This window comes from Macaca thibetana, chromosome 8, assembly GCF_024542745.1.
Source record: "Macaca thibetana thibetana isolate TM-01 chromosome 8, ASM2454274v1, whole genome shotgun sequence".
In the NCBI taxonomy this organism is placed as follows: domain Eukaryota; kingdom Metazoa; phylum Chordata; class Mammalia; order Primates; family Cercopithecidae; genus Macaca; species Macaca thibetana.
The window spans coordinates 46,995,767-47,023,613 of NC_065585.1; the positions used below are offsets into that span (position 1 = coordinate 46,995,767).

Genomic DNA, 27,847 nt, shown 5'->3' on the forward strand with positions numbered 1-27,847 from the left:
TGGCACAATCTCAGCTCACTGCAGCCTCTGCCTCCCAAGTTCAAGCTATTCTCCTGCCTTGGCCTCCTGAGTAGCTGGGATTACAGGCACCCATCACTATGCCAATTTTTTTTTTTTTTTTAGTAAAGACAGGGTTTCACCATGTTAGCCAAGCTGGTCTTGAACTCCTGACCACAGGTGATCTGCCCGCCTCAGCCTCCCAAAGTGCTGGGATTACAGGCATGAGGCACCATGCCTGGCCTACATAGAGGAAATTTAAGTGCATATTACTAAGTGAAAGAAGCCGATCTGAAAAGGCTATGTATTGTATGATTCCATTTATATAATATTCTAAAAAACACAAAACTATGGAGGTAGTAAAAAGATCAGTGGTTACCAGAAGTTAGGGGTAAAGAAAGGATGAATAGGCAGAGCACACAGGATTTGAAGGGCAGTGAATCTATTCTGTATGATGCTATTATGGTGAGTATGTCATTACACCTTTGTCAAAATCGATAGAGTATATATACCACCAGGAGTGAACCCTAATACAAACTGAGGACTTTAGGTGATAATGATGTGTTAATGTCGGTTCATGGACTGTAACAAACGTACCACTCTAGTAAGGACATGGACTGTGTGGTGGCGGTGCATACAGGGGGATGGAAGTTCATGGGATCTTAGTACTTTATGCTCAATTTTGCTGTGAACCTAAAGCTGCATTAAAAAATAAAGTCTATTTACAACAAAGTGGAGTATGTCTGAAGGCTAAGGGGAAGGCCCTTTTAGGTCAATAGTCTTTACTGGGAAGAGAAAAACAATACCCCCAGCTGAGACTCACATCAGTACCCTAGAATCAGTACCCACATCAGTGTGCCTAGAATGACTGCCACTTGTGAATGTAATTCTGAGTCCTTCCCCCAGACTCATATAAAGCATGTTTTCTTTCACAGACAAAAGTTCTTGAATTGATTATATTAACTCCAGAATGTGACTTAAAGACTGAAGACAGGCGCTGGCTTTCTTCTTTCTTAAACGTGTTTAAAGATCACCAAATGTTACATTAAACTTTCTTTTAATGAGTTTTACTCAGAGAAGCAAAGGTAACCAGTAAAAGGCTTTCTCATTTGGAAATCAAATAAAAACAAAGTTATAGCCTTCAGATTAAACTATTTTAAATAAAATATGCAAAACAGTTCAAAGGGCCCAGGGGAAGCGGAGAAATGACTGCTAACTGGGCACTGCTCAAGTCCACTGCAGGTCAGTGCTCTCAAAGTGCTTGCAAGAGCTCTAAATATAAAGGACGACCTGCAGCCTATCACGCCAAAGGCAGCTGTTCTCCTTCCATGTTTTGGGTAGTACGGGAAAGTCCAAAGAGTGTTCAAAGGGAAAGATGATAAGCCCACGAGCACGATGTAAATTCAGTATTTCCTAAAGGAAATTGATCTCTCACAGGTAAGAACTAATTAAAATAATCCATCAAAGCAAAATGGCAAATACTAAAGATCGCAAATAAAATAACAGCTAGTACGGCAGAAATTATATTTTTAAATCTCACCTAGAAAACCAGTTACTTATATAGTGAAATGTTGTGTTAATAAAGTTGAAAAGATTTGCAGAAACACATTATTAAGATTTAATTCAAATTCTAGAACCAGCTGATCAAGCAAACTTTTCCAAAGCATCTAAGAATATTCATTATCACTTCAGGTTCTTCATGTACCCTCCCTTTTAAAAGCTCTCTAGCTGGGAATGGTGGCTCACACCTGTAATCCCAGCACTTTGGGAGGCCAAGGCAGAAGGATTGCTTGACTTCAGGAGTCAAATTAAATCACGTTTTTCAAGATAGACTTTTAATTTTCCTTGAGCTGATTCATATTAAAACAAAAGCCTTAGAGAGGATTTAATAATCACCTCATTCCAAAAAAGGATTTGAGGTAGCAAGAGAAACTAAGTAGAGTTTATAGCTTTAAGGTGATTATAATAGTCAACATTTAATGGTGTAGTAAATGCTGCAACTTTTACGTTGCACCAGACCACATCGATATTAAAAAAGAAAAGAAAAGAAAGAGGCAATGACTCACTGAGTGAAGTCTTAGGCTTCATAATTAACTAACTTACCTATGTATCTTCAAACTCCTCTCTCATCCAATCCACCTTTTATGTGAAGTTCTGACAGAGTAATTTATTGCCCTCTCAATAAGCTATCTAACTACATTTTTAAAAAATTCTGGGTCGGGCGTGGTGGCTCATGCCTGTAATCCCAGCACTTTGGGAGGCTGAACTGGGTGGATCACCTGAGGTCAGGAGTTTGAGATCAGCCTGGCTAACATCGTGAATCCCCATCTCTACGAAAAATACAAAAAAAAATTAGCCAGGCGTTGTGGTGGACGCCTGTAATCCCAGCTACTCGGGAGGCTGAGGCAGGAGAATCGCTTGAACCTGAGACGCAGAGGTAGAAGTGATCACGCCATTGCACTCCAGCCTGGGTGACAAGAGCAAGACTCCATCTCAAAAAAAAAAATTCTGAAGTCGTTACAACACAAACCTGTACTTTACCTCCAAAGATTGCCATGGTAATTTTAATTATTCCTCCAACTGATCATGTTTAAATGACAGTAAATACAATGAGACACTATCAAAATTTCCGCCAATCTCAGATCAGAACAAAATTTTAGCCAGCCCCTTACCCACCTCCTATGCCACCCCAGCCAAACAACTTTCTCAGGCCATTCTACTTAGTCTAAAGCAAAACATCTTATATTTCAGCACCTGGGATGGCCTTGCCAGGATTCGAACCTGGATCATCTGTATGGTCAGACAGAGGCTTCCACTGAGCACAAGACCAGCTTCGGGTGCAGATCCCTTCCTCACAATTAAAATTCTGAAACGCCAGACATTTTCAGAGAACGTAGTTTGCAGAGAGACAGGTTTTACTAGATACTAAAAAAAGAGAACTCGGAAAATAAAATGAACATAAGTATCAGGCTACATGTTTTACAGCTAAAAGACACTTCCACATGTACCATTTCCTCAGATCATAATCAGTTTGTAAAGTGGGCAGGTAAGGAGACTGCCCTAATTTTTTACAGATGAAGTTACTGGAGATGTGTCAGAGACAGAACTCTTCTAATAAGACTGGCCTGCTCAAAATCGTAAGGAAAACCTGGGGTGTTTTTAGAACTTTACCTTGGCATTTTTCTGGATTGGGCAAAGCTTTGGACTTCTTTTGGGGCAAATTTATTCGAGGATCCCCAACTGTCAGTCCCAGAATAGTACCTGCCGGAATTTCTGCTGGTGATGTTATTCCTTTAACAACAACAAAAAGAACAAAAACAACCAAAAGAAGCTTACAGAAGGTCATTCATAATACATCTATATTTGTTTGTATTTTTAAATCTTTCAGATTTTCCAATGAAACATTTTTCTTGGACTAATTACTTAAAAGCATGTATTCCCTCTCTTCCCATTGATACTTTTAGAGAATAAGTTAACATTCATAAAGAATGAGGTTTCTCACAAAAAAACATGAAGCCAACATAAAAAAAAGGTTCTTTTATGAAATGAACACATATGCTTCTATCAGTGATAACTATAGCAGCTATGAGCAAAAACACAGTTGTGTGCAGTTAAGTACAGAGTTTAGGTCAGTACCTGGCGTATGCATTTATCTCCACTATCAGAATGCCAGTTACTTAGAATATGAACATCTCATTTGTTTGTTGTTTCATGACCAGGCATGAATATAGTGTTTATTCACTGAGTTCAGTCCCTCTCTTACTTGGTCCTCTTGCTGTGTCACAATAGCAGCAGGTTAAAAAGCAATACTACACGTTGGAGGCCCAACTGCAAAAGGCTCTTTTAGCCCCCTTCCCTCCCCAACACAACCCGGTCTTCCCTTTGTATACCTCCCAACAACTCGAAAATGGCTTCTTGTCTGCAATGAAGGGAAACGCTGTCAGGATTCTTACAGGTTTCTATCCACCAGCGGTGAGGTGTCTCCTCTGTGTCCTCTCCCACCTGAAAAACAACAACCGCTATTCACCGGGCGAACAATGAATCCACCCTCATAATTTTGTCATGGTTGTGATATCAGCCCCCACTCTTTCTTCTTCTGTGTGTGGAAATGAATGTGTTATGGGGTGAACCAGGGAAGCTGCCACTATACTTAACATAGTAGTTGATACCAGACTACTCTTTCAGTTAGCAGCAAGGATATAGTATTACACTTCTCTCAAGATTTCACATGAGGAAAATCATCTATGGCTTTCATAGACTAACTCACTAAGATACTTCACACCCAGTCTCTCCAGAGCACAGTACCAACAAAGGAGGCCTCGCTCCTCTCTTACCTTTTTTTATTTTTTTGACACAGTCTCACTCTGTCACCCAGTCTGGAGTGCAGTGGCCCGACCACGGTTCACTGCAGCCTCAATCTCCCAGGCTCAAGTGATCCTCCCACTTCAGCCTCTCAAGTGGCTGGGAGCTGGAACTACAGTCACACGCCACCATGTCCAGCTAATTTTTTAAACTTATTTTTTGTAGATACATTGTCTCACTATGGTGCCCAGGCTGGTCTTGAATTTCTGGGCTCAAGCAATCAACCCACCTCAGCCTTCCAATGAGCTGGGATTTCAGGTGTGAGCCACCGCGCCTGGTCCTCTTCCACTAGAGCTAACTTCATCATCTCCAATGTAAGCAATAAAATGTTCCTCACCAAAGGAAAATCAAACCAGTACCTCTTGAAGAACTCTCCAGATAAAGGATATACTACTACTACAGTATTCCTAGAAATGTTTATCTTTTCCACATGGAACTAGGAATTGAGGAAGATTTCAAAAAGCTCTTCAAGTATCATGTGCATGGCAAGAAGGGAATCTATAGCCACAACTCATGCTGAAGTTCATTGAAGTAGGATGTGCACTTACAGATCCTAAAGAAGCACTCATGGCCGGGTGCAGTGGCTCACGCCTGTAATGACAGCATTTTGGGTGGCCGAGGCAGGCGGATCACTTGAGGCCAGGAGTTGGAGACCAGCCTGGCCAATATGGCGAAACCTCTACTAAAAATACACAAAAAATTAGCCAGGTGTGTTGGCTGGCGCCTGTAATCCCAGCTACTCAGGAGGCTGAGGTATGAGAACTGCTTGAATCTAAGAGGTGGAGGTTGTAGTGAGCTGAGATTGTGCCACTGCACGCCAGCCTGGGTGACACAGCGAGACTCTGTCTCACAAAAAAAAAAAAAAAAGCAAAAGCAAAGGTACCATTTACTCACAGAAACTCAGGTAGCACAGCTTAGTGGTTTACAGTACAGGCTCTGGAACCAAACTTCGTAGGTTCAAATCTTTGCTCCACAACTTATTAGCTACTACGGGGCACCCTCTCTGTGCCAGGCATTGTGCTAAGCACTGGGGAGGGAGTACGGGGCACCCTCTCTGTGCCAGGCATTGTGCTAAGCACTGGGGAGGGAGTAAAAAACAGGACCAACCCTATCCTCACCCTTATGAAGCTCACAGTCTCGTGAGAGACACAGACATTACATAAATACACAAATCCATACATACAAATTGAGGAAATTTGCAAGATGCTCTGAAAACAACAGGAGGGATGTAGTTTAACTTGGGGGATCAGGAAAGGATACTAGAGGGAAATGTTAGAGACTGAAACCTGAAGAATGAGGATGGTTCAGCCAAGCAAAGAGTGGTGGAGGCAGAATGCTCAGTAGTTGGAAGAAAAAAACAGGTGCAAAAGCTCTAAGGGAGACAAGAACTGACATTCTAGAACCTGAAAGAAGGTCAGGGTGGCTGAAGTGTAGAAGGTGAGAAGAAATGAGGCCTCAGAGGCAAGAAGGCACAAGATTACGTGGGTCACATTGAGCACTTTGGATTTTATCTTAATTATAATGAGAAGCTATTCAAAAACTTTTTATCAGGAAGCAACAAGAGGTGAATAAATTATCAAAAAATCACTCTGCCTCCTGTGTGGAGAATGGGCTGAAAAAGAGGAGGAATGGAGGAAACTTAAGGTTCCCTCTAGAATCCTTTCCTGATCCCCTAAGTGTTCAGGTAAGAGACAACACTGGTTGAGAGTAGAGCAGAGGCAGTGAAGATGGAGAAAAGTAGCTTTTGTATTTTAAAAACTTCTAAAAACTCAGAATCTATTCAGCTCTATCATCATATTTGACCATGTCAAGTCAGTGAGAGGCACAGGCATTGAAAAGTTAATTGCACTAAGACCAGAAAACAAACTGGACCTGAACCTAGGGTACGGATTCCTAATCTAGTCTCTATGCTAGCCACTTGCCAATAGAGCTACTCAGACTTAATTTTTAGTTAATTAAAGTAAAGGTATAAATTCAGTCCCTCAGTCACTCCAGCCACAATTCAAGTATTCAGCTGCCACATGTGGCTAACGGCTATCGTACTGGACAGCACAAAGGAACATCATCCTCACAGAAAGCTCTACTGGAAGTTCTGCCCTAGACATAGCGCTCTTAACCTTTTCAGGGATTCTAGAGTCCTAAAACTAGCCCCAGAAAACCAGCCGGGTGTGGTGGCTCACATCTGTAATCCCAGCATTTTGGGAGGCCACAGTGGGTGGATCACCTGAGGTTAGGAGTTCAAGACCAGCCTGGTCAACATGGTGAAACACTGTCTCTACTAAAAATACAAAAATTAGCTGGGCCTGGTGGTGCGCACCTATAGTCTCAGCTACTCGGGAGGCTGAGGCAAGAGAAGCGCTTGAACCCGGGAGGCAGAGGGTGCAGTGAGCTAAGATTGCACCATTGCACTCCAGCCTGGGCGACGGAACGTGACTCCATCTTGGGGAAAAAAAAAAAAAAGAAATAAAACCTACGTGGCACAAGCACAAATGCACAAAATCTGGCACACAATTTCAGGGATTTTAGAGACTCCCTACCTATGAAGCCGAAGTTAAGACCCTCTACAAGGCTCATAGCTACCAGAGCAGTCTGTATTTAAATAAGAACAGTCAGTTTACTGATCATATCCACTTAGTTGTGGTCTTCTAGGAGAAGTGAAAGATAACGAAATCTTTGATAATAAGTAGGGAAATAAACATCTAAAAGCCATGGCCCAAAATGTTACCAAATTATATATTAGGTTTCACAAATTTGACAGGAAAAACATAATTAGAATAAAACACTACCATCACTTTTACTCTTACAGTGTGGACAGAAGCAGCTTTTATTGCTTCAGTTAGGATGGAGTGGGAAAGTGGCCCAATCAGCCGGAATCTGTTCATCTCCATCGTCAAATCGCTGAAAAAGAAAGAAGATCTTAAAATGGAAACTTCCATCACACAACATCTGTGCCACTGACAAAAACAGAGCAAGTTTTCACTGAAAATATTCAGTAGGTTCAAAGTAAATTCAACTCATACCTGATTACAATGCCTGTGGTTGGAGAGATCCAAGCGTATGGTAGACATGGATCTCTAGTTCCATCGCCGATAATTTTTTTAATTGGTTTAGCATTTTCTCCATCATCTTTCCTTTTTCTTTTCTTGCCAATTTTCTCATCAGGCAATTCAGTTTGGCTTTTTTCTTGGGATTGTGTCAGAAGTGGGTCAGTGATGCAGACAGTTGATTTGACGGGTTCCACGCACTGGCACGCTGCTTTTATTTCCTCTAAGATATCCTAAAAATATATTTAAATATTCACTTTAAAATCCTGAAATTTAAATATATTATGACAAATTTAGTTGGGTTATGTTTGTTTTTTTTTTTATCGCTTTAAAAATTAACATTTTTGGCCGGGCATGGTGGCTCATACCTGTAATCCCAGCACTTTGGGAGGCCGAGGTGGGTAGATCGCCCGAGGTCAGGAGTTCGAGACCAGCCTGACCAACATGGCAAAACTCCATCTCTACTAAAAAGTACAAAAACTAGTTGGGTGTGGTGGCAGGCACCTGTAATCTCTGCTACTCAGGAGGCTGAGGAAGGAGAATCGCTTGAGCCTGGGAGGCAGAGGTTGCAGTGAGCTGAGATCATGCCATCACAATCCAGCCTGAGCAACAGAGCGAGACTCCATCTCAAAAAAAAAATTCACATTTTTATCCCTTCACAGATTAACTTAAATTAATCACCAAAAAGCTTTTTTGGACCAGGTGTGGTGGCTCACGTCTGTAATCCCAGCACTTTGGGAAGCTGAGGCGGGAGGATGGCTTCCGCCCAGGAGTTTGAGACCACCCTGGACAACATAGGGAGACCTTGTTTCTACACAAAATAAAAAAATATTTAGGTGGACACGGTGGCATACCCCTGTAGTCTAAGCTACTCAGGAGGCTGAGGTAGGAGGATCACTTGAGCCCAGGAAGTAGAGGCTGCAGTGGGCTATGACTGCACCACTGCACTCAAGTCTCAATGACAGAGCAAAACCCTGTCTCAAAAAATATATATATATTTTAACCTAATTTTAATTTTTTAAAAAAGCGTTTTGGGGTGTTCTGAGTAGTGCATGTCACTTTAAACAAAAAAAATTGAAATTTAAAATTTAAAATGGGTTAGGGCTGGGGTTAGGGGTAGGGTTAGTCAAATATTATGAAAACAACATGATCACTCTGACTAAATTTTTTTTAAGTAGTGAGTATGCTAAAGAAGGGAAGCTAAGCTGAATTCAGTGTGAAAAATCATCAGAAGTACTCAGAAATAGCTTTTCATTATCAAATAGGCTCCAATTAGCACCTAGATACTAGTGAACCACTTCAGTCATGGTAGAAACATTAGTTCCAATTCAACATTTCAAATAATTAGCATAAGGCTGGTTTTTATCTCTACTTCTACTTATGACTTACTAAAAATATGAGAGGTCAGGATTAGTTTCATTTTTTTTTTTTTTCAAGACAGGGTCTCACTGTCACCCAGGCTGGAGCGCAATAGCACGATTTCACCTCACTGCAACTCTGCCTCCTGGGCTCAAAGCGATCCTCCTGCCTCAGCCTCCCAAGTAGCTGAGACTACAGGCGCATGCCACCAATCCCAGCTAATTTTTGTCTTTTTTGCAGAGACGGGGTTTCACCATGTTGCCCAGCCTAGTCTCAAACTCTTGGATTCAAGCGATCCAATTGCTTCAGCCTCCCAAAGTGGGGGGATTAGAGGCATGAGAAACCATGCCCCTCCCTCACTTCATTCTATTTGAAGAACAAGTTCTGGGGATCTAACGTACAGCATGGGTGGTGATGGATGTGTTATTTGATTGTGGTACACAACATGTACATCAAATCATCATATTATATACTGCGAATATATTTGCTTTTTGTCAACTAGACATTTTTAAACACAAATTTTATAAGTTTTTTAAAAATTCACTTCATTCAATATTCACAGAGCCTCCCATATACAAATATCAGACTATCAGACAAATCTTTACACTATGTACATTTCTACAGTATTGACTTCCAGCTGTAATTAAAAATGCAGTTTCAGAATAATAGGAGCTAACCTGAAAGATTATACCTGTTTAAGGGTTGGATGCAGCCAGATCCACAGCTGCCTGCTCTCAGAAGTGTCACCAGGGGTCCTCTGGGACTTCCAGATAAACGTAACAGGCCCAAGCATTTCTCTGGGATATTTATTCACCCGATAAAGCACAAGGCTCCCTTGGCGCTTTCCAGACAAGCAGTGAACTGCTGCAAACGTCAGTCCTGACATCAACAAAAGCAAAATTCCATAATTCCAGGTATTGAGACTGCAGTCCTATTTCCTGATAGCCACACTGTCATTCACTGTCTGCCTCCATGAGAGGTGAAGTTTTGGTTGTGAGGATTGCTCAGATCAAAGCCTGGCACACAGTAAGTTCTCAACAAATATGTGTTAAATGAATAATGAGAGCTTCAAGTTTCTTTCTGTCAAGTTCACCCCACCAGAAAAATGACTCTATCACATTGTCAAGTGTAAAACTTGACAATGTTAGAAATGATTTAAAAGCCAACCCAACTGTTCTTAAATTAATATTTTCATCGGGAATGATTAGTGTCTCACACATTTTTCTATATGTTTGAATTCCAAAATGCTTACAGTAGACACTTCTTTATGAAAGGAATAAATATATAAAGACTAAAATAGAACTCAGCTTTAAAACAAGTTTACCTGTGTCTATGCTACACATTCCAGAAAGTGCCTTTAGTATTTCTTCCTCTTTGCCTTTCAACTCCAAACAACAGTAGTAGGATAAATCCTGCACAAAGCGGGAGACACAAGTACTTAGGAATTTACACAGGCAAAACTGCTAAGAAGCCAAAAGCCACATCACAAAACCTTTAGAGGCTTAAGACACAAAACAAATTGCTAAAGCTATGTTCTCATATGTCAAAATCTAAACCTTCTCCTGCCCGATGGTTTAGGGGAAAAAATACCTAAACCCGTCCATTCCTGTTACCTTAGCAAATATTTTTAAACCAATCCGAACCAAAATAAAAATGAATCTCCATTTAAAAATGTAAGTTACAGTATCCTACCTTTTAGATAATCTACGTTTTATCCCATATTCATAGACAGGTTCTATGGAAGGTATATAACTGTTGCTTCTAAGTAAAGAACCGTTCACCCCCAAAATCTACCTAAGATAAGAAACCAAAGTAAAATAAGGAAAACAGTAATGAATTCTGAAAAATTATGCTCAGGTTGCTCAATTTGGTTAGGTAATTCAGGACCTCAAGATTACTTAACACTAAGCCTAGAGATACAATATTGCAATTAATACATCCCATATTTCTCCCATGCTCAATCTTAACCATGATATGCAACTTTAAGCACAGTACAAAGAAAGTAAAAGTAATAACATAGAATTTTAAGTAAGATGAAGAGAGATCAAACTAAGCTAATGAAATCAATGTTAAAAGTTTCAATAGTTATAGTATCCATAATCATAATAACAGTTCTAATAGTTTGTTTTGTTTTGTTTTTGAGATGGGGTCTTACTCTGTTGCCAATGCTAGAGTACAGAGGTGCAATCACAGCTACAGAAATCTCAACTTCTAGGCTCAAGCAATCCTCCTGCCTCAGCCTCCCAAGTAGCTGGGACTACAGGTATGAGCCACCACACCCAGCTTTTTTTTTTTTTTTTTTTTCAGAGACAGAGTCTCACTATGTTGCCCAGACTGGTCTTGAACCCCAGGACTCAAGCAATCCTCCTGCCTCAGCCTCCCAAAGTGCTGTGATTCTAAGCATGAGCTGCCATGCCTGGCCTGTAATAGTTAATAGTCATTGAAGGGTTACTGAGTACCAGCAATGAGTTAACTCTTTACATGAACTGTCATTTAGTCTTCCTCACAACCAGATGTACCAAGTATGGTTATCTTATCTGATAGACAAGGACACTGTGACACAGAGATTGTTACTTGAACAAAGACACAGAGTCATTAAGTGGAGAAGCCAGCATTCTAATCAGGCTCGGTGACCTGCCAAACCAACCCTTCTGCTATGGCACCTTTAAGCAGTTTCAGTGCACTCAGCAACTAGAACTAAAAGGCAAATTATAGCTATGATTCTGACAACACACATTAATCAATATGATCACTCACACAAAGAAATCTTCCTATCCAGTGACCAGCTCTCAGCTGTCAGTGGCCAGAGGAACCTCACCCAAATGTGTGCAAACAAGTGACAGCAGAGAATAATGGTTGAGAGTGTGGAACCCTGGAGTCAGGCAACTGGGCTCAAATCTGAACCTCAACACTCATTGGCCATATGGTCATGGGTAAATTACCTAACCTCTCTGTACCTCAGTTTCTCCATCTGTAAAATGGAAATAATGGTAACTCCTTACCTCATACTATTGTGAGGATTAAATGAGTAAACACATGCAAAGCATTTAAAACTGGGTAGGGCGTATATTAAGCACTCACTAATATTTGTTATTATTACTTATTATTTTTATTACTTAGGGCTGATCAAATTTTTAAAAAAGTATCTAATAACTTTAGCAAAAATTCTGCCCAAAATGAAAAGTAACTCATTGGCAGAGGACAGTGGAAAAAGCGCAGGCCAGGGGAATCAGCCACCCAAGTGCTATGTAGGCCACCAACAAGCTGTGTGAGCCCAGGCAAGTCACTTCATCTCTCTAGAACCCAGCTTCCTCAATGTGAATGAGGAACTTGACTATAATCTATGATTTCTGCTGCTGAGTTCTCAAATCAAAGACTCCTAAAAGGTGCTCTTATTCACTTCACACTCATTATAATGACTGTGATCAAACAAATAAATAAGTAATAAGTACTGACAAGGATGATGGGAAATTGGAACCCTTGTGTATTGCTGGCGGGAATGCAAAATGATACGGTTGCTATGGAAAATGGTAAAGCAGTACCTCAAAAAATTAAACATAAAATTACCATACAATTATCATATGATCCAGCAATTACACTTCTGGGGATATACTCAAAGGGACTGAAAGCAGGGATTGTAGTGATATTTGCATATCCATGCTCACAGCAGCATTATTTACAATAGCCAAAAGGTGGAAGTAAGCCAAATGTCCACTGACAGATAAATGGATAATCAAGATATGGTATATACCTACAATGGAATACATCTTCAGCCTTAAAAGGGAAGGGAATTCTGACATATGCTACAACATGGATGAATTTTAAGACATTATACTAAATGAAATCAGCCAGTCACAAAAAGACAAATATCATACGATTTCACTCCTATGAAGTACCTATAGGATCAAATTATTGGATAGACAGTAGAATGGTGGCTGCCAGGGGCTGAAGGAATGGGGAGTTAGTGCTTAATGAGTACAGAGTTTCAGTTTGGGAGGATAAAATGGAGATGGATGGTGGTACTGATTACACAACATAAACATACTTAATGCCACAGAACTGTACACTTAAAATGGTCAAATGGTTTTGTTATGTATATTTGACCACGATTTTTAAAAAAGATTCTTGTATTGCTTACTCTCAAGGGGTATCAAAGGACACCAATAATAATCGCTTTCAAAATTTGGCCAAGGCCATTCTGCCATTGAAAGATAGGCCCTTCTGCAAAGAACAAATTTCTAAATATGTATTGGAAGAAACAGAAAGCAATTGAATTAGCTACGGAGAGGAGGGAACAATCAGATAAATACTATTAACAGGCTCTAAAATAATGTGTCCTCTCAAAGCTTTTAAAATTTAAAACATCCTTTAGCATCCCACTGACCCATAAACACCTAGACCAGCATTTTGAACCCTGTTCAGGGTATACAGTAGATTCTGAAATATCTGTTATTGGTGAATGACTGTTAGATTAATCTATAGTGAATAAAGCTTGATATGATCAACGAGACCTGCACGATCTGGTTCCTACTCTTTTCTCCAGCCTAACCTCGCCCTCATGTTGCCTTGCTCTCCTCTTCATCTCTGTCACACAGAATTGATTCCAGTTCTTCACTCTCACCTGGCTTCCTTCTGCCTTCCCCCTCTCCCATCTTATCCCTGAGAGCTCAGTTCAAGCAGCACTTCTAGGGGATGCCCTCCAGTGTGATGAGCAGGTTAGAAATGCTCATCATACTGTATGCTTTTCCCTTACAATCACATATCTGGAAATCATTTGATCAATGTCAGTCACTCCCCTAACTATAGGCTGCCTGATCTCCAGTATCTGGCAAAGGACCCGGGCCTCATGCTCAGGAATCATTTTTCCAATGAATAACCACATAAACGGGGCTTGGCATACCATCAACTATTCTAAAGGTCTCAATAGGAAAGGATCAAACAAAAATAACAAGAAAGCCCACTGGGAAAGCTCACCTGCAGGAGGCACCGGTTTGTCATGGCTCGATAGCAGGCTCTGTGGCTCTTGACTGTTGGCCTCTCCCCAAGGCAGTAGCCCCACTTCCTGACCATGTGAAACCGCTTGGCATGCCAGATGTGGGTTTCTAACCAAATGTTCTTCTTTTGTCTACGGTTAAATTCTAGCGTCCGGTTCATGTGACATCTTCGAGCTTTATGGCATTTATTTTTTGAATGTTCTTTTTTCTGATGTACAGCTTTCTCCGCCTATAGTTTCAAGAAAAGAGACATATCCCAGTTTGTAAGAATCTCAAAACAGAGTTAATGGTTAGGAATGCAAACAAATAACTTTAGATTAAGTGGAATATTTTGTAGATCCCATTAGTTTGCGTAAATTGTTAACTTGGGGCCGGGCGCGGTGGCTCATGCTTGTAATCCCAGCACTTTGGGAGGCCAAGGTGGGCAAATCACGAGGTCAGGAGATCGAGAACATCCTGGCTAACACGGTGAAATCCCGTCTCTACTAAAAAAAATACAAAAAATTAGCGGGTGTGGTGGTAGGCGCCTGCAGTCCCAGCTACTTGGGAGGCTGAGGCAGGAGAATGGTGTGAACCCGGGAACCGGAGCTTGCAGTGAGCCGAGATCGCGCCACTGCACTCCAGCCTGGGGGACAAAGCGAGACTCTGTCTCAAAAAAAAAAAAAAAAATTGTTAACTTGGTTTCTTCAATGTAAGTAGAGAAGGAAGATATATGGCTATTAGTATTAGAGGGCAAGAAAGAAGAAGTCAAATGTTAGCTTCTTGTTGTCATTTTAACCTGTAGAACTGTAACTAAAACCAAAAACTTAAGACCAAAAATAATATAAGTGAGGAAAATCCACACATTTCATTTCAGTTAGGCTACAGACAGACACATGCTGAATGCTATCACTGGCAAATAGACTTTACATTTAAATCCAGAAAGCATAAAATTCCTTGTTAGTTTTCCCTCTTGAACTCAAACCCCACCACTAGCATAGCAATGGTACATAGAAGGCTGCTCAATAAATAGGTTTTAAACCAATTAGTAAAGACATTGGCTTAATCTTAGAATGTTCAAGTCTAGAATTCTGGTGAAGCCAAAACACAATTAGACTTGCACAAAAATTAAAACCCAGTTCAAGTTTTCAACTTTGAAAAAGTCAGAAAGCAAATGCTAAGCATTGATGTTGCTTTTTTTAACCTTCCTACCCCAAGCTGGCCACACTCCAAAAACACAAATCCAAAACTACTTGGTAAGAGGGTCAGGTTTTTTTTACATTTGGGAAGGGAACATAAACTATTCAACATCCTTACAAAAGAGGAGTATCAAATGCTGTATTTCAAAGCACCTGTAATAGCCAATTGTCTGTTAATTTGGCTTGGAGGGAAGCAGAAGTTTGGATAATAATTAAATCAAATATATGCAAAACAAAAACAAAAACCATGAGGGTGTTGTTTTCTGAGGTTTTTGTTTGTTTGTTTTCTCTTTAGACAAGGTCTCACTGTCGCCCAGGCTGGAGTACAGTAGCGCGATCACAGCTCATTGTAGCCTCAGCCTCCCCTGGCTCAGGGGATCCTCCCATCTCAGTTTCCAAGTAGCTGGGACTACAGGCACACATGCACCACCACGCCCAGCTAATTTTGGGATTTTTTTGTAGAGATGAGGTTTCGCCATGTTGCTCAGGCTGGTCTTGAACTCCTGGGCTCAAGCAATCTGCCCACCTCAGCCTCTCAAAGTGCTGGGATTACAGGTGTGAGCCACCATGCCCAGCCTTGGTTTTCATTTTTAATAAATTCTATTAGGTCAATACTTCTCAATTTCTTCTAGGAGTTACTACTCTAAACATTTACACTAAGTGGAACTCCAACCTCTTTCTGTGCAATCTCCTGTAACCGTCTGGGAAGACGTTTGACATTGTGGCTCATGGCTCTTCGTCGCATGTGCCGTGGCAGAGTCTGGAAAACCAGTGAATTTGAAGACTTCTGGGTCACAGCTTTTAACATAGCACTGATTTCAGCAGCTCGTGCTTGAGCAAAAGTAGAAGCTGTTGAAAGAATTGACAACGTCATTAAACACCAATCTTGAATTAACGCTGGAGAATAAACAGGCTGCTGGGGAAATTTAAGTGAATTCCTCCACCAAGAAGGCGTAAAGAGAGACCAGAAAGCACATCTAAGGTATGTACAAGGAATACAGGGTTTAATGTGGTAGTGTGGTTGGGGATTATAGGGTGAAGAACAGAAGAGGCTGGAAAGGGCCTGTCTCCAGGCCCTTTAAATAAAGGTTTGGTTGCCATTAGTGCATATGCAATTTTCCATCTTTGGAGAATGCCATGCTGAGTATGGATGGCATATGTAAAACAAGACAGGCATGGGGGCTAAGACAAAGAGGAACAGTTCACAAAGACTTGTAAGAAGACGAGTAAGAGACAGGGAGAGAAACTGAAGAAGGGAGAGCCATTAAGCCCAAGGAAGCTCTGGTCAAAGTCCAGGCTAGAGGTGAGAAGGATCTGAAGTGGGAGGAGGAGAGGAGAGGCAGGGGAGGCAGAGCCAGGACCACAAGGAGGTCAGTTTGTTGCTGCACTAGACATGAAGAGCTCAAAATACAAGCAAACTGCACTTCTTTATGAGTACCCACCGGTTATATACTTGGGGATCTCCTGAGACGTGCCCTCGGGACCTGCTTTCCATCCTCCCTTTTTTCTAAACATCCCTTTGGAGGAAGACTGCTCATTCACATCAGGGTCAGGCAGAGAGTGGGGGTTGACTCTGGTTTGCCATTGTCGTGAAGTTCCAGGATGAGGCTCTAGTATATTTTCAAAAAGAAACATGTCACCTTTATCAGAGATAAAAATTATAGTGGAGAACTAGTATTTGTTGGGTGGCAACACTGACCGTGTTTTCAATCCTACAGTCACCCTGTAAGGTGGCTATTACTACTTATTTTTAAAGAGGAATCTTAAGTAGGAAGGTGAATTCACTTGCCTGAGGTCACAAAGCTAGTAGGTAGCACACAAGGTAATCATGTCAGGATGACATATAAAGGACCCTGGATATAACAGATACAGGGGAAATTTTCTCCTATAAACAGTGCAACATGAATGTCAAATCTAAGCTCCCTGGTATGGTCTGAATGCTTATGTCCCCCAAAATTCCAATGTTGAAATTCTAACCCCCAAGGTGATGGTATTAGGAGGTGGGGCCTTTAGGAGGCGATTAGGTCATGAGGGTAGAGCCTTCATGAATGAGATTAGTATCCTTATAAAGGAGTGCTCACAGAGACCCTCGCTCCTTCCACCATGTGAGAACCCAGTAAAAAGGTGATGTATATGAAGCAGAAGGCAGGCCCACACCAGTCACCAAACCTGCTGGCTCCTTCATCTTGGACTTTTCAGCCCTCAGAACTGTGAGAAATACATTTGTTATTTATAAGCTACCCAGTAAGATACAGGTTGAGTATCCCTCATCTGAAATAACTGGGACCAGAAGTGTTTCAAATTCCAATTTTTTTTGGATTTTGGAATATCCATACACATATAAAATGAGGTATCTTGAACACAAGTCTAAGGTATCTTAGAACACAAGTCTAAAGACAAAATTCAATTATGTTTCTTTTACCTTATCACTCATAGCCCGAAGGTAATTTTATACAATATTTTTAATAATTTGTGCAGGAAACTTTTTGCACATTGTATACTTGAAGCATCAGAAAGCAAAGGTGCCACTATCTCAGCCGCCCTGTGGACAATCTGTGGTTGGCTGGCATCAGCACCCTTCCTGACTCGGAATCTATATGCTACTGATAAGAAATCACTTTCTCACGCTGATTCACATGTAAGTATTTAACAGTAAAAATTACATGCCATTTTATTTGTCTTTGCAGGTGTGCTTAGGTGGTGAAATCTAGGAGTGCTTGGAAATATTTATATCCCAGCTGAAGGGGGCTGGGAACATCTGTTTTCCCATGGGAATGCTGAATAAACTGTGTGTTATATGCCTGCATTTCGACTGTGACCCATTACATGAGGTAGGATGTGGAATTTGCCACCTGTTGTGTCATGTCAGTGCTCAAAAAGTTTTGGATTTTGGAGGACTTCAGATTTCAGATCTTTGGATCAAGAATGCTCAACCTGTATTTTGTTACAGCAGCCCAAACGACACTCCCTTAATACTATAATCCACATGATTGTATACAGTATTTTATCCTAATTCTCCACCACACTCAAATTGAGAGCTACTATACTAAATAAATAACTAAAAGCAAAGTTCCAGGATGGATGTGGTGGCTCACACCTCTAATCCCAGCACTTTGAGAGGCCAAGGTGGGCGGATCACTTGAGTCCAGGAGTTTGAGACTAACTGGTCAACGTGGCGAAACCCTGTCTCTACAAAAAAAAAAAAAAAAAATTAGCTGGGCACAGTGGCACACGCTTGTAGCCCCAGCTACTCGGGAAGCTGAGGTGGGAGGATCACGTGAGCCCAGGCGGTCAAGGTTGTAGTGAGCCACGACTGTGCCATTGCACTCCAGCATGGGCAACAGAGTGGGACCCTGTCTTAAAAATTTTAAAAGCAAAATTTCCAGCCAGGCGCAGTAGTTCACGCCTGTAATCCCAGCACTTTGGGAGGCCAAGGTGGGCGGATTGCCTGAGCTCAGGAGTTCAAGACCAGCCTGGGCAACACGTTAAACCCCATCTCTACTAAAATACAAAAAATTACCCGGGTGTGGCAGCATGTGACTGTAGTCCCAGCTACTTGGGAGGCTGAGGCAGGATAATTGCTTGAATCCAGGAGGCAGAGGTTGCCGTGGGCCAAGATCGCACCACTGCACTCCAGCACAGGCAACAGAGCAAGACTCTGTCTCCAAAAAAAAAGGCAACACTAGCACACAAGTGTCTGGGAATTATGACTATAAGACAACATTAAATATCTGCCTGTGGCCAGGTGCAGTGGCTCACGCTTGTAATCCCAGCACTTTGGGAGGCTGAAGCAGGTGGATCACTTGAGGTTAGGAATTTGAGACCAGACTGGCCAACATGGTGAAACCCTGTCTCTACTAAAAGTACAAAAATTAGCCAAGAGTGGCGGCACACGCCTGTAGTCTCGGCCACTCAGGTGGCTGAGGCAGGAAAATCGCTTGAACCCAGGAGGTGGATGTTGCAGTGAGCCAAGATCGCACCATTGTACTCCAGCCTGGGCGACATAGCAAGACTCTGTCTCAAAAAAAAAAAAAAAAAAAAAAAAACTGTCTGTAAATTAAAGGAGAGATCAGTAGAGAATTTCATAGTGTTTCTGCTTATTTCAACTGTGGTGTTAATTATTAAGCCACTATAATCTTAAAACACTGTGAGGATAATATGTGTTTATCACATGGCATGATGGGCATCAACTGTAGGATCTGAATCTAGACCTTACGAACTTGACTCTAAAGTTTACTTAATCAGACCCAGTGCACAGTTTTTAAAAGCATTCCAAACAAGTTCTTGGCCACTTGCGTTTGCTGTCTTCCCAAATTAGCATTTTCTACCACTGCCCTAATGAACAACTGTGATCTTCCTATCCCTTCATAAGGTTCTAAAATCAGCACATCAGTGAAATACAGATATGATGACTATACTGCACTTCTCTTAGGAAATACAGAAGTATAATAATCACTGATGTTAAAGTAGAAATAAAATATACCAGCTCTAAAATATGCATAGCTAATTTTCATTATTTATAGTAGTTATGTTTCATACAGTCACTAAATTATGTCAATGAATCAGTGAATACCAAACCATTCCTCCTAGTGGGGATACATATATATCTTCATCTCACGTAAATTATAATCTTTTTTTTTTCTTTTTTTTTTGAGACAGTCTCACTCTGTCACCCAGGCTGGAGTGCAATGGCACGATCTTGGCTCACTGCAACCTCCACCTCCCAGGTTCAAGCGATTCTCCTGCCTCAGCCTCCCGAGTGGCTGGGACTACAGGCATGCACCACCATGCATGGCTAATTTTTGTATTTTTAGTAGAGACGGGGTTTCGCCATGTTGGCCAATCTAGTCTCGAACTCCTGACTTCAGGTGATCTGCCCACCTCAGCCTTCGAGAGTGCTGGGATTACAGGTGTGAGCCACTGCCCATGGCCATATTATAATCTTAAATCCTAAAAACAACTCCTCCTGGCAGAGTCTATTTCCTTTATTTTACAAAAGAGAAAATGAAGTCTAGAAATGCTAAGTGACCTGCATGAGGCTGCCCCAGGGCTGAGATTCAAACCCCAGGAGAGCTGGAGCTTCTTGCACTGTACTGCCCTGCCCCTGTACTACCACCATCCTCCGGCCATTTCTGCATGAAAGCTGGGAACCTCGGCTGGGAACACAAACACAGGGCAACTCAAATTTTTCCTGCTCTATGTATGTCCAAAAATGATAGCAAAGCTCCATGGGTATTGATATTGGGGTTACAAATAAGCTTTGGCAAGAAGGCAAACTTGCAAATAGGAAATTGAAAAATAATAATAAGGGTCTACTGTATCTGTTTTTAATTCAGCTCATTTACTATTTAGATAATGACTATCAAAAGAGCTAACAAAAGCAATTTGATCAAAATGGGATTGGAGAGAGCATCATGTGTATCTTTTTTTTTTTTTTTTTGAGACAGAGTCTCCCTCTGTTTTTAGGCTAGAGTGCAGTATCACAATCTCGGCTCACTGTAACCTCCACCTCCTGGGTTCAAGCAATTCTCCTGCCTCAGCCTCCTGAGTAGCTGGGACTACAGGCATGTGCCACCACACCCAGTTAATTTTTGTATTTTTAGTAGAGCCAGGGTTTCACCATGTTGGCCAGGATGGTCTTGATATCTTGACCTCATGAACCGCCCGCTTCAGCCTCCCAAAGTGCTGGGATTACAGGCGTGAGCCACCATGGCTGGTCTATTTTGTGTATCTTACCTTGTTTTTGAGCTTGGAAAGGTTTTTCACCTCCACTGTGGTGCTTTACACCTCTGTCAGCCACAAAGCCAGAGGACAGAGTCACATTGGTGGGCTGGTTTCTCATTTTCTTGGCGTGTTTTCTTTCTTTTGCATTAGACATTTCTGGAAAGAAAGTAATACATTTAACACAGGGAAAGGAAACTTTCACTTAAAAATAAAAATAAATTTAATGAGTAAATATTCATGTGATTCAAAATAAGTCTACTGACGGAAGAGACCCTATTAGTACATTCCAGTTTGCACTGTCAAATAATTAAATCATATACAACTGTTGATACCAAATAAAGTCTGTTAGAAAAATGAAAAATGAGATAAGATTGCTATGGATGATAAAAAAATTAATTAGTTCAAATACTTTATCTTGATTCTTGGATGAAATAAGAGCCACCCGAATCAATGAAATATAAAACACCCTATTCCAAAAGGAGAAAGTCTATTAAAAACAACACAGATTACTGATGCTTTCATTTCTGCTACTCAGATGTGGCCAGCTATATATTTAATTTACAAAAGCAATAGATAATGATTTCAATTTGAAGCAAGATAAAGGACAAAAGCAGTGGGACTCCGACTGATTTACCACTCAGCAGTTCCCAACTCTCAAACTCAACATCCCCTATTTTTACTGATTCAGTTTGAAGCAGCTGTTTTCTACTTTTAAATGAAATGAATGTTATAACCTATTAGACACATATCAAGACATAGCCTACAATAGATGCCCTAAATGTAACAAAAAGGAGACCTAAGAAGTAATTTTAATAAAATAATATATATTTCAGTATGTAACCATTTCACCACAACTACACTAGATGATATTTTGAAATAGATTTTGAACCCAGGGGATAACAACATCCACATAGGCACTAGCACAGGCATTGGCACAATCCATAAAGTTGGAGAATGGTCCTGGAAGCCCTCCAACCCCGAGGCACCAGTGATTAACTCTTTCATTGCTAACGGTAGGAAATCTGAAGGGCCCTATACATGGACACACTAGGAGGTAGGGCAGCTCAGAGCAGCTGGTATTCACCAAACAGTTCTCAAAGCAGTTCAATATTTTAATACCAGTCTTTACTTCTACCTATACCTAGAATTACCATGAATTCAACAGCTACAAAGGCAAAGCAGCACAGGTGCATTGTACTAGTGCCTCCAAAAGAAGGTAACAATGCCACTAATGACATAAATTTCCAAATTGGTGAACACTCCTTAGTGATGTATCCCCCCGCCCCCCGCCAACAAAAGTACAAACTTGCTTTGACTTACTGCATTACTGGAATATTCAGTGCATATTAAAACTGTGTAACCAGGCCAGGTGCGGTGGCTCATGCCTGTAATCCCAGCAGTTAGGGAGGCTGAGGCAGGTGGATCACTTGAGGTCAGGAGTTCGAGACCAACCTGGCCACCATGGCGAAACCCCATCTCTATTAGAAATACTAAAATTAGTTGGGTGGGCCAGGCGCGGTGGATCACGCCTGTAATCCCAGCACTTTGGGAGGCCGAGGCGGGTGGATCACAAGGTCAGGAGATCGATATCATCCTGGCTAACATGGTGAAACCCCATCTCTACTAAAAAAATACAAAGAAATTAGCCAGGCGTGATGGCGGGAACCTGTAGTCCCAGCTACTCAGGAGGCTGAGGCAGGAGAATGGCGTGAACCTGGGAGGAGGAGCTTGCAGTGAGCCAAGATGGAGCCACTGCACTCCAGCCTGGGCAACAGAGCGAGACTCCGTCTCAAAAAAAAAAAAAAAAAAAAATTAGTTGGGTGCAGTGGCCTGCACCTGTAATCCCAGCTACTTGGGAGGCTGAGACAGGAGAATCGCTTGAACCCGGTAGGTGGAGGTTGCAGTGAGCCGAGATCGCACCACTGCACTCCAAGCTGGCCAACAGAGCAAGTCTCCATCTCGGGGGGGGGGGGGGGGGGGGCGGGTGCGGGCGGGAAACCTGTGTAACCAATAATTTTATATAAATTAGGTACTGGGCTACTACGGGGCTTTTCTGCACATAGCAGGTTGTCTAACATCCCTGGTCCCTGCCCAAAAAATGCCGGCAATGTTAGCCCAATTATGCCAACCAAAATACCTGCACAAACTTCCAAAATGCCAGTCACATCAGAATTTGCCCACTTCCACTGAGAGCTACTAAATTAACTACCCCCATTCACTTACTTCCTTTTCCAATGCAAGACGTCGCACAAAATTAAGACTTGCCTATATGGTAAAGCGTTTAAGGGCTTTCACTATTGTAATACCTAACCTTGTTTTTAGACTCTCCCTTAATCACCTAGCCTTGTTGCCACATGAATAGGCTCTCGCTTAGCTGAGAAAGCCAGACATACTCCTTTCGGCTCCTTCATTTACAAGGCTTCAAGGACTCCTTACCCACCCCGCTTCCTCAAGGAGTTAACTTGTGTAAGCAGACTCTCAACATATCAAAGAGTCCAATTAACTGATAAGGTACTGAAGCAAGCAATGTACGAAGTTCCCAGGATTTTGCTCAAAAGATAACACCATAAAGCCGTGAGTTTGTGTCTGGCGGAGCCCCCATATAAAACATCTTAGGAAAGACTTAGAGCCCCTGCACCTGGAAACTGTTTTTTCTCTATAACCATTTATCTTTTTAACTTTTTTACATGTTTTTACTTCTGTAGAATTGTTGCAACTGAGCTCCTCCTCCCCTTCCTAACCCGAAGGATAAAAGAAAATCAAGCCCCTTCCTGGGGCAGAGAGAATTTTGAGCGTTAGCCATTTCTGGGTCGCTGGCTAATAAAGGACTTTTTTTTTTTTTTTTTTTTTGAGACAGAGTCTCGCTCTGTCGCCCAGGCTGGAGTGCAGTGGCGCTATCTCGGCTCACTGCAAGCTCCGCCTCCCGGGTTTACGCCATTCTCCTGCCTCAGCCTCCCGAGTAGCTGGGACTACAGGCGCCCGCCACCTCGCCCGGCTAATTTTTTTGTATTTTTAGTAGAGACGGGGTTTCATTGTGTTAGCCAGGATGGTCTCGATCTCCTGACCTCGTGATCCGCCCGTCTCGGCCTCCCAAAGTGCTGGGATTACAGGCTTGAGCCACCGCGCCCGGCCTAAAGGACTTTTAAATTCATCTCAGAGTGTAGCGTTTCATCTCAGTGTAGCGTTTCTCTAACTCACTCACGTACAACACTACAGAGTTTGAAAGATGTGTGTTCAAATTCCTTCTTTATACTTTTTAGTTACATAATCTTAGGAAAATTACTTTCTCACTTTCAGCCTCAGCCTCTTCCTCTAAAGTTGCTGTGAGAATTAAACATTATATACAGGCCAGGTGGGATGGCTTATGCCTGTAATCCCAGCACTATGGGAGGCCAAGGCGAGTGGATCACTTGAGGCCAGGAGTTCAAGACCAGCCTGGCGTACATAGTGAAACCGCATCTCTACTAAAAAATACAAAAATGAGGCCGGGCGCGGTGGCTCACGCCTGTAATCCCAACACTTTGGGAGGCCGAGGCAGGCGGATCATGAGGTCAGAAGATGGAGACCATCCTGGCTAACACGGTGAGACCCCATCTCTACTAAAAACACAAAAAATTAGCCGGGTGTGGTGGCCGGCGCCTGTAGTCCCAGCTACTCGGGAGGCTGAGGCAGGAAAATGGCGTGAACCCGGGAGGCGGAGCTTGCAGTGATCCGAGAGATCGTGCCACTGCACTCCAGCCTGGGTGACAGAGCAAGACTCCATTTCAAAAAAAAAAAAAATACAAAAATGAGCCAGATGTGATGGCATGCGCTTGTAATCCCAGCTGAGGCTGAGGCACGAGAATTCTTTGAACTCAGGAGTTGGAGGTTGCGGTGAGCTGAGATCACGCCATGGCACTCCAGCCTGAGCGATAGAGTGAGACTCTGTCTCAAAATTAAAAAATAAACAAACATATACATACTGTATGTGGTTTTGGCTTTGCAAAATGCATATACACAACTCACTTAGCATGGGGCTTTATGCTAACTAAATGCTTAGTTTATGGTAGCTATTATTCTTAAATAATAAATGAGATAGCAGGGATTGATGCCATTTCACTGTCTACTCCACTAATTTCAACTAAATGAAAGACAACTATATCTACACGCAAAAACATTTTTCAAATTAAACAGTATGAAGGAAGTAAATGGAGTCCTGCAGAACTGGTTGGCTAGTGAAGCACATGATTCAGATCAGTCTGCATTAAAAGCCATTCCAAATATTCCACAAAACAACTTAGTTAACCTACTGTTACCTGCTTGAATCAGAACTCACCAGCAAGACTAGACAAGAACACCATCGGAACTCCAGCTCCCCTCAGGATCAGAATGGGCCAAGAAAAGGTTGGTGCTGCCTCCAACCTAGGATAACCTTGGGAACATCCCGGAGCTTTGGGTCCAGATTAAAAAATGAGTAAATCAAACTAGCAGTGGTCTAACAGCAAAAGGGAATGAATATAGGATGCATCTTTATGAAGTCTGAGGACTTAGTTTAAAAGTTTCCAGAGGTCTGGTGTGGTGGCTCACACCTGTAATCCCAGCGCTTTGGGAGGCCAAGGTGGGAGGATTGCTTGAGCTCAGGAGTTAGAAACCAACCTGAGCAACATAGTGAGAATTCATCTCTACAAAAAAATCAAAAAATAAGCTGGGCATGGTTATGTGCTTGTGGTCCCACCTACTCAGGAGGCTGAAGTGGGAAGATGGCCTGAGACAGGGAGGTCAAGGCTGCAGTGAGTGAGCCTTGATCACACTACTGCACTCCAGCCTGGGTGACAGAGCAAGACCCTGTCTCAAAAAAAAAAAAAAAAAAAAAAAAAGTTTCCAGAAGGAATCTTAACTCTTACCTTCACCTTCAAGTCAGTTTTGTCAAAACTTTAATAAGCACTAAATATGTGCTGCCTTTATAAAAATATTTTCCCCAAATCTTCAAATAAAATGGATACGTTATATTTTCTGACACAGCTTAGTATCCCCGATTGGCCAGACACAACCTTTGGTGTTAGTTCCCAGTTTGAGAACCTGGGAACTAACTAGATGATGTCTATTTTCTTCTAGATCTAAAAAGTTGGTGATTCAGACTTGATATAAAATCTGCCTTAAGAATAAAGGTACCTCATTTCACAAGAAATATTTTACACAAGTTGAATCATTTGTAATGCTCCAAGGTAGCTTCTTATTTAAAAACTTAAATGGTGAATTATTTTGTAAATAAAAAGCATCTCTTAATTATCTAGTTTAATCAAATTTAGCAAACTTTTGGGCACCTACTATGTGCCTAATAGTTTCAGGCTGTGTATAATACCAAAGTAGAATAAGAATTTTGTCATCTTAGGCAGCATTGAGAACTTGATGTGGCAGGCATTATTCTACATGACTTATTCATTTAATTCTCACAACTCTGTGGTCACTAGTATTATTCCCATCTTATAAATGAAGAAATTGAAGCACAGAGATGCTATATACCAGCCCAAGGCTACTAAGCTTGTGACTGTGCTGAGATTCAAACCAGGCAGTCTGACTCTATCCACTATTCTTCTTTTTTCTTTCTGCCCCTTCCCTCTCCAATCCACTATTCTTGAAACACGTAACAATTAGAAAATAGGACCTTATATAATAAAATACTAAATTATGCGGTACAGCACAATAGGAAACAGGAGAAGGGAAAGAAAAAAAAATGTGGCTGGGCATGATGGTTACACTGCACTTTGGGAGACTGAGGCAGGAGAATTGCTTGAGCCCAGGAGTTGGAGACCAGCCTGGCCAACATGAAGAAGCCCTGTCTCCACAGAAAATACAAAAATTAGCCAGCGTGCACCTGTAATCCCAACTACTTGAGATGCTTAGGCTGAAGGATCACTTCAGCCCAGGAGCTTAAGGTTTCAGTGAGCCAAGATCATGCCACTGCACTCCAGCCGGGGTGACAGAGTGAGATCCTGTCTTGAAAGAAAGAAAAGAAAGAAAAAGAAAAGGAAAGGAAGGAAAGAAGAAAAAGAAAAAATATGTGAATTGATAGGAAAAATCAAAGAGAAAAGAGGCTTTCAGTTAGCTGGAATTTGCATAGATGAGGAAGAAAGAGTATTCAGGAATCTACTGTGTGAATACAGGAGGACGCTAGTGGGAAGAGGGAGTAGATGACAATGAAACTTGAATAGGCAAGGGGAAGCCAGATTGGAAGGTCTTTTATTCCAGGCCCCAAACCAGTGAAAAAGATCAGAGGGTTCCTGAGCCAGAAGTAGGAAGGCCAAAACCTAAGCAGTATGTAGGACAAAATGAAAGGGAATAAAGGAGATTTTCTTATATTATCTTTAAGAAGCAGGGAAAGCAGAGATTTTACTTTTTTTTTTTTTTTAACTGTTGCATTCCTAGCATCTAGCAGAGTGCCTTACACCAAGTAGGGACTCATTATATATTTGTGAGTGCCCGCATAAATGAAGAAACGAAGCGTACTTACAATGCAAATATTAACAGGATAAGAAATATTTAGCCAAGTACCATCCCTTCTGACACAGCAGAATACTCATAAGGGATCTGGGCCATTCCAGATCACTATCTTTCTTTCTGAAATGATACCCCAATCACTAGAGCTCTGTTCAGATAGTGACCTTGTAAAGCCCGAGGAGCACCCTAGAGAAGGGAACACGGGAGGAGCAGGAAAGCGAACACGGGAGGACCAACGCCCAGATCCCAGCGTGGTCGCCTGAATGACCCATCTTAGTCCTTTGGGGTTGCAGAACAGGGGATGCAAATCCATCCCAGGACGGCCTCCGCCCGGCGGGGCAATGAAGGGAAATGACTGACGTAGGGGGCTCGAGCGCAGGGGCCGAAGGAGATGCGACACTAGGAAGAGGGGCCCCGGGCATAGGCAGCAAGGAAAGAAGAGGTCAGAGGAGTCTGAGGGAGAAAAGATGAAAAGCGGAGACGGGCGCCGGGCGGGGGACCACCACAAACAGTCCCCCCGACACTCACAGCCTCTGGAAGGCACGAGCCCCTCACGACCAACCTGCCAGACGCTCTGAGGACTTCCCGGGTCAGAATGACAAGCCTCCGCGACAGTCCCCACCGAGCCAAAGCGCCTGGCGAGCGCGCTGGAGAGCGCATGCGCCAGACCAGGCGCTTCCTCCACGTGGCCTGGAGCGTCGCCGAAACTACA

General features: G+C 42.1%; 2 protein-coding genes across 4 annotated transcripts in view; one reads left to right on the forward strand and one right to left on the reverse strand.

Moving 5' to 3' along the window:
- Nucleotides 1–27,795, reverse strand: part of POP1 (POP1 homolog, ribonuclease P/MRP subunit) — a 43,424-nt gene extending 15,629 nt beyond the window's left edge. Inside the window, exons 1-11 of one of the 3 annotated variants that reach the window (XM_050801196.1) lie at nt 27,698–27,795; nt 20,671–20,814; nt 16,377–16,544; nt 15,608–15,783; nt 13,737–13,985; nt 10,087–10,174; nt 9,454–9,641; nt 7,380–7,636; nt 7,164–7,257; nt 3,888–3,999; nt 3,169–3,288 (exon numbers count right to left, since the gene is read on the reverse strand). In XM_050801196.1, the coding sequence (XP_050657153.1) occupies nt 3,169–3,288; nt 3,888–3,999; nt 7,164–7,257; nt 7,380–7,636; nt 9,454–9,641; nt 10,087–10,174; nt 13,737–13,985; nt 15,608–15,783; nt 16,377–16,544; nt 20,671–20,812 (1,594 nt within the window). In that variant the 5' untranslated portion in view covers nt 20,813–20,814; nt 27,698–27,795. Of the gene's footprint in view, nt 1–3,168; nt 3,289–3,887; nt 4,000–7,163; nt 7,258–7,379; nt 7,637–9,453; nt 9,642–10,086; nt 10,175–13,736; nt 13,986–15,607; nt 15,784–16,376; nt 16,545–20,670; nt 20,815–27,663 lie in introns of all 3 variants that reach the window. The other 2 variants (XM_050801198.1, XM_050801197.1) reach the window with 2 other exon arrangements.
- RIDA (reactive intermediate imine deaminase A homolog) overlaps nt 1–27,847 on the forward strand; it is a 319,353-nt gene that overhangs the window by 274,994 nt on the left and 16,512 nt on the right. The window lies entirely within an intron of this gene.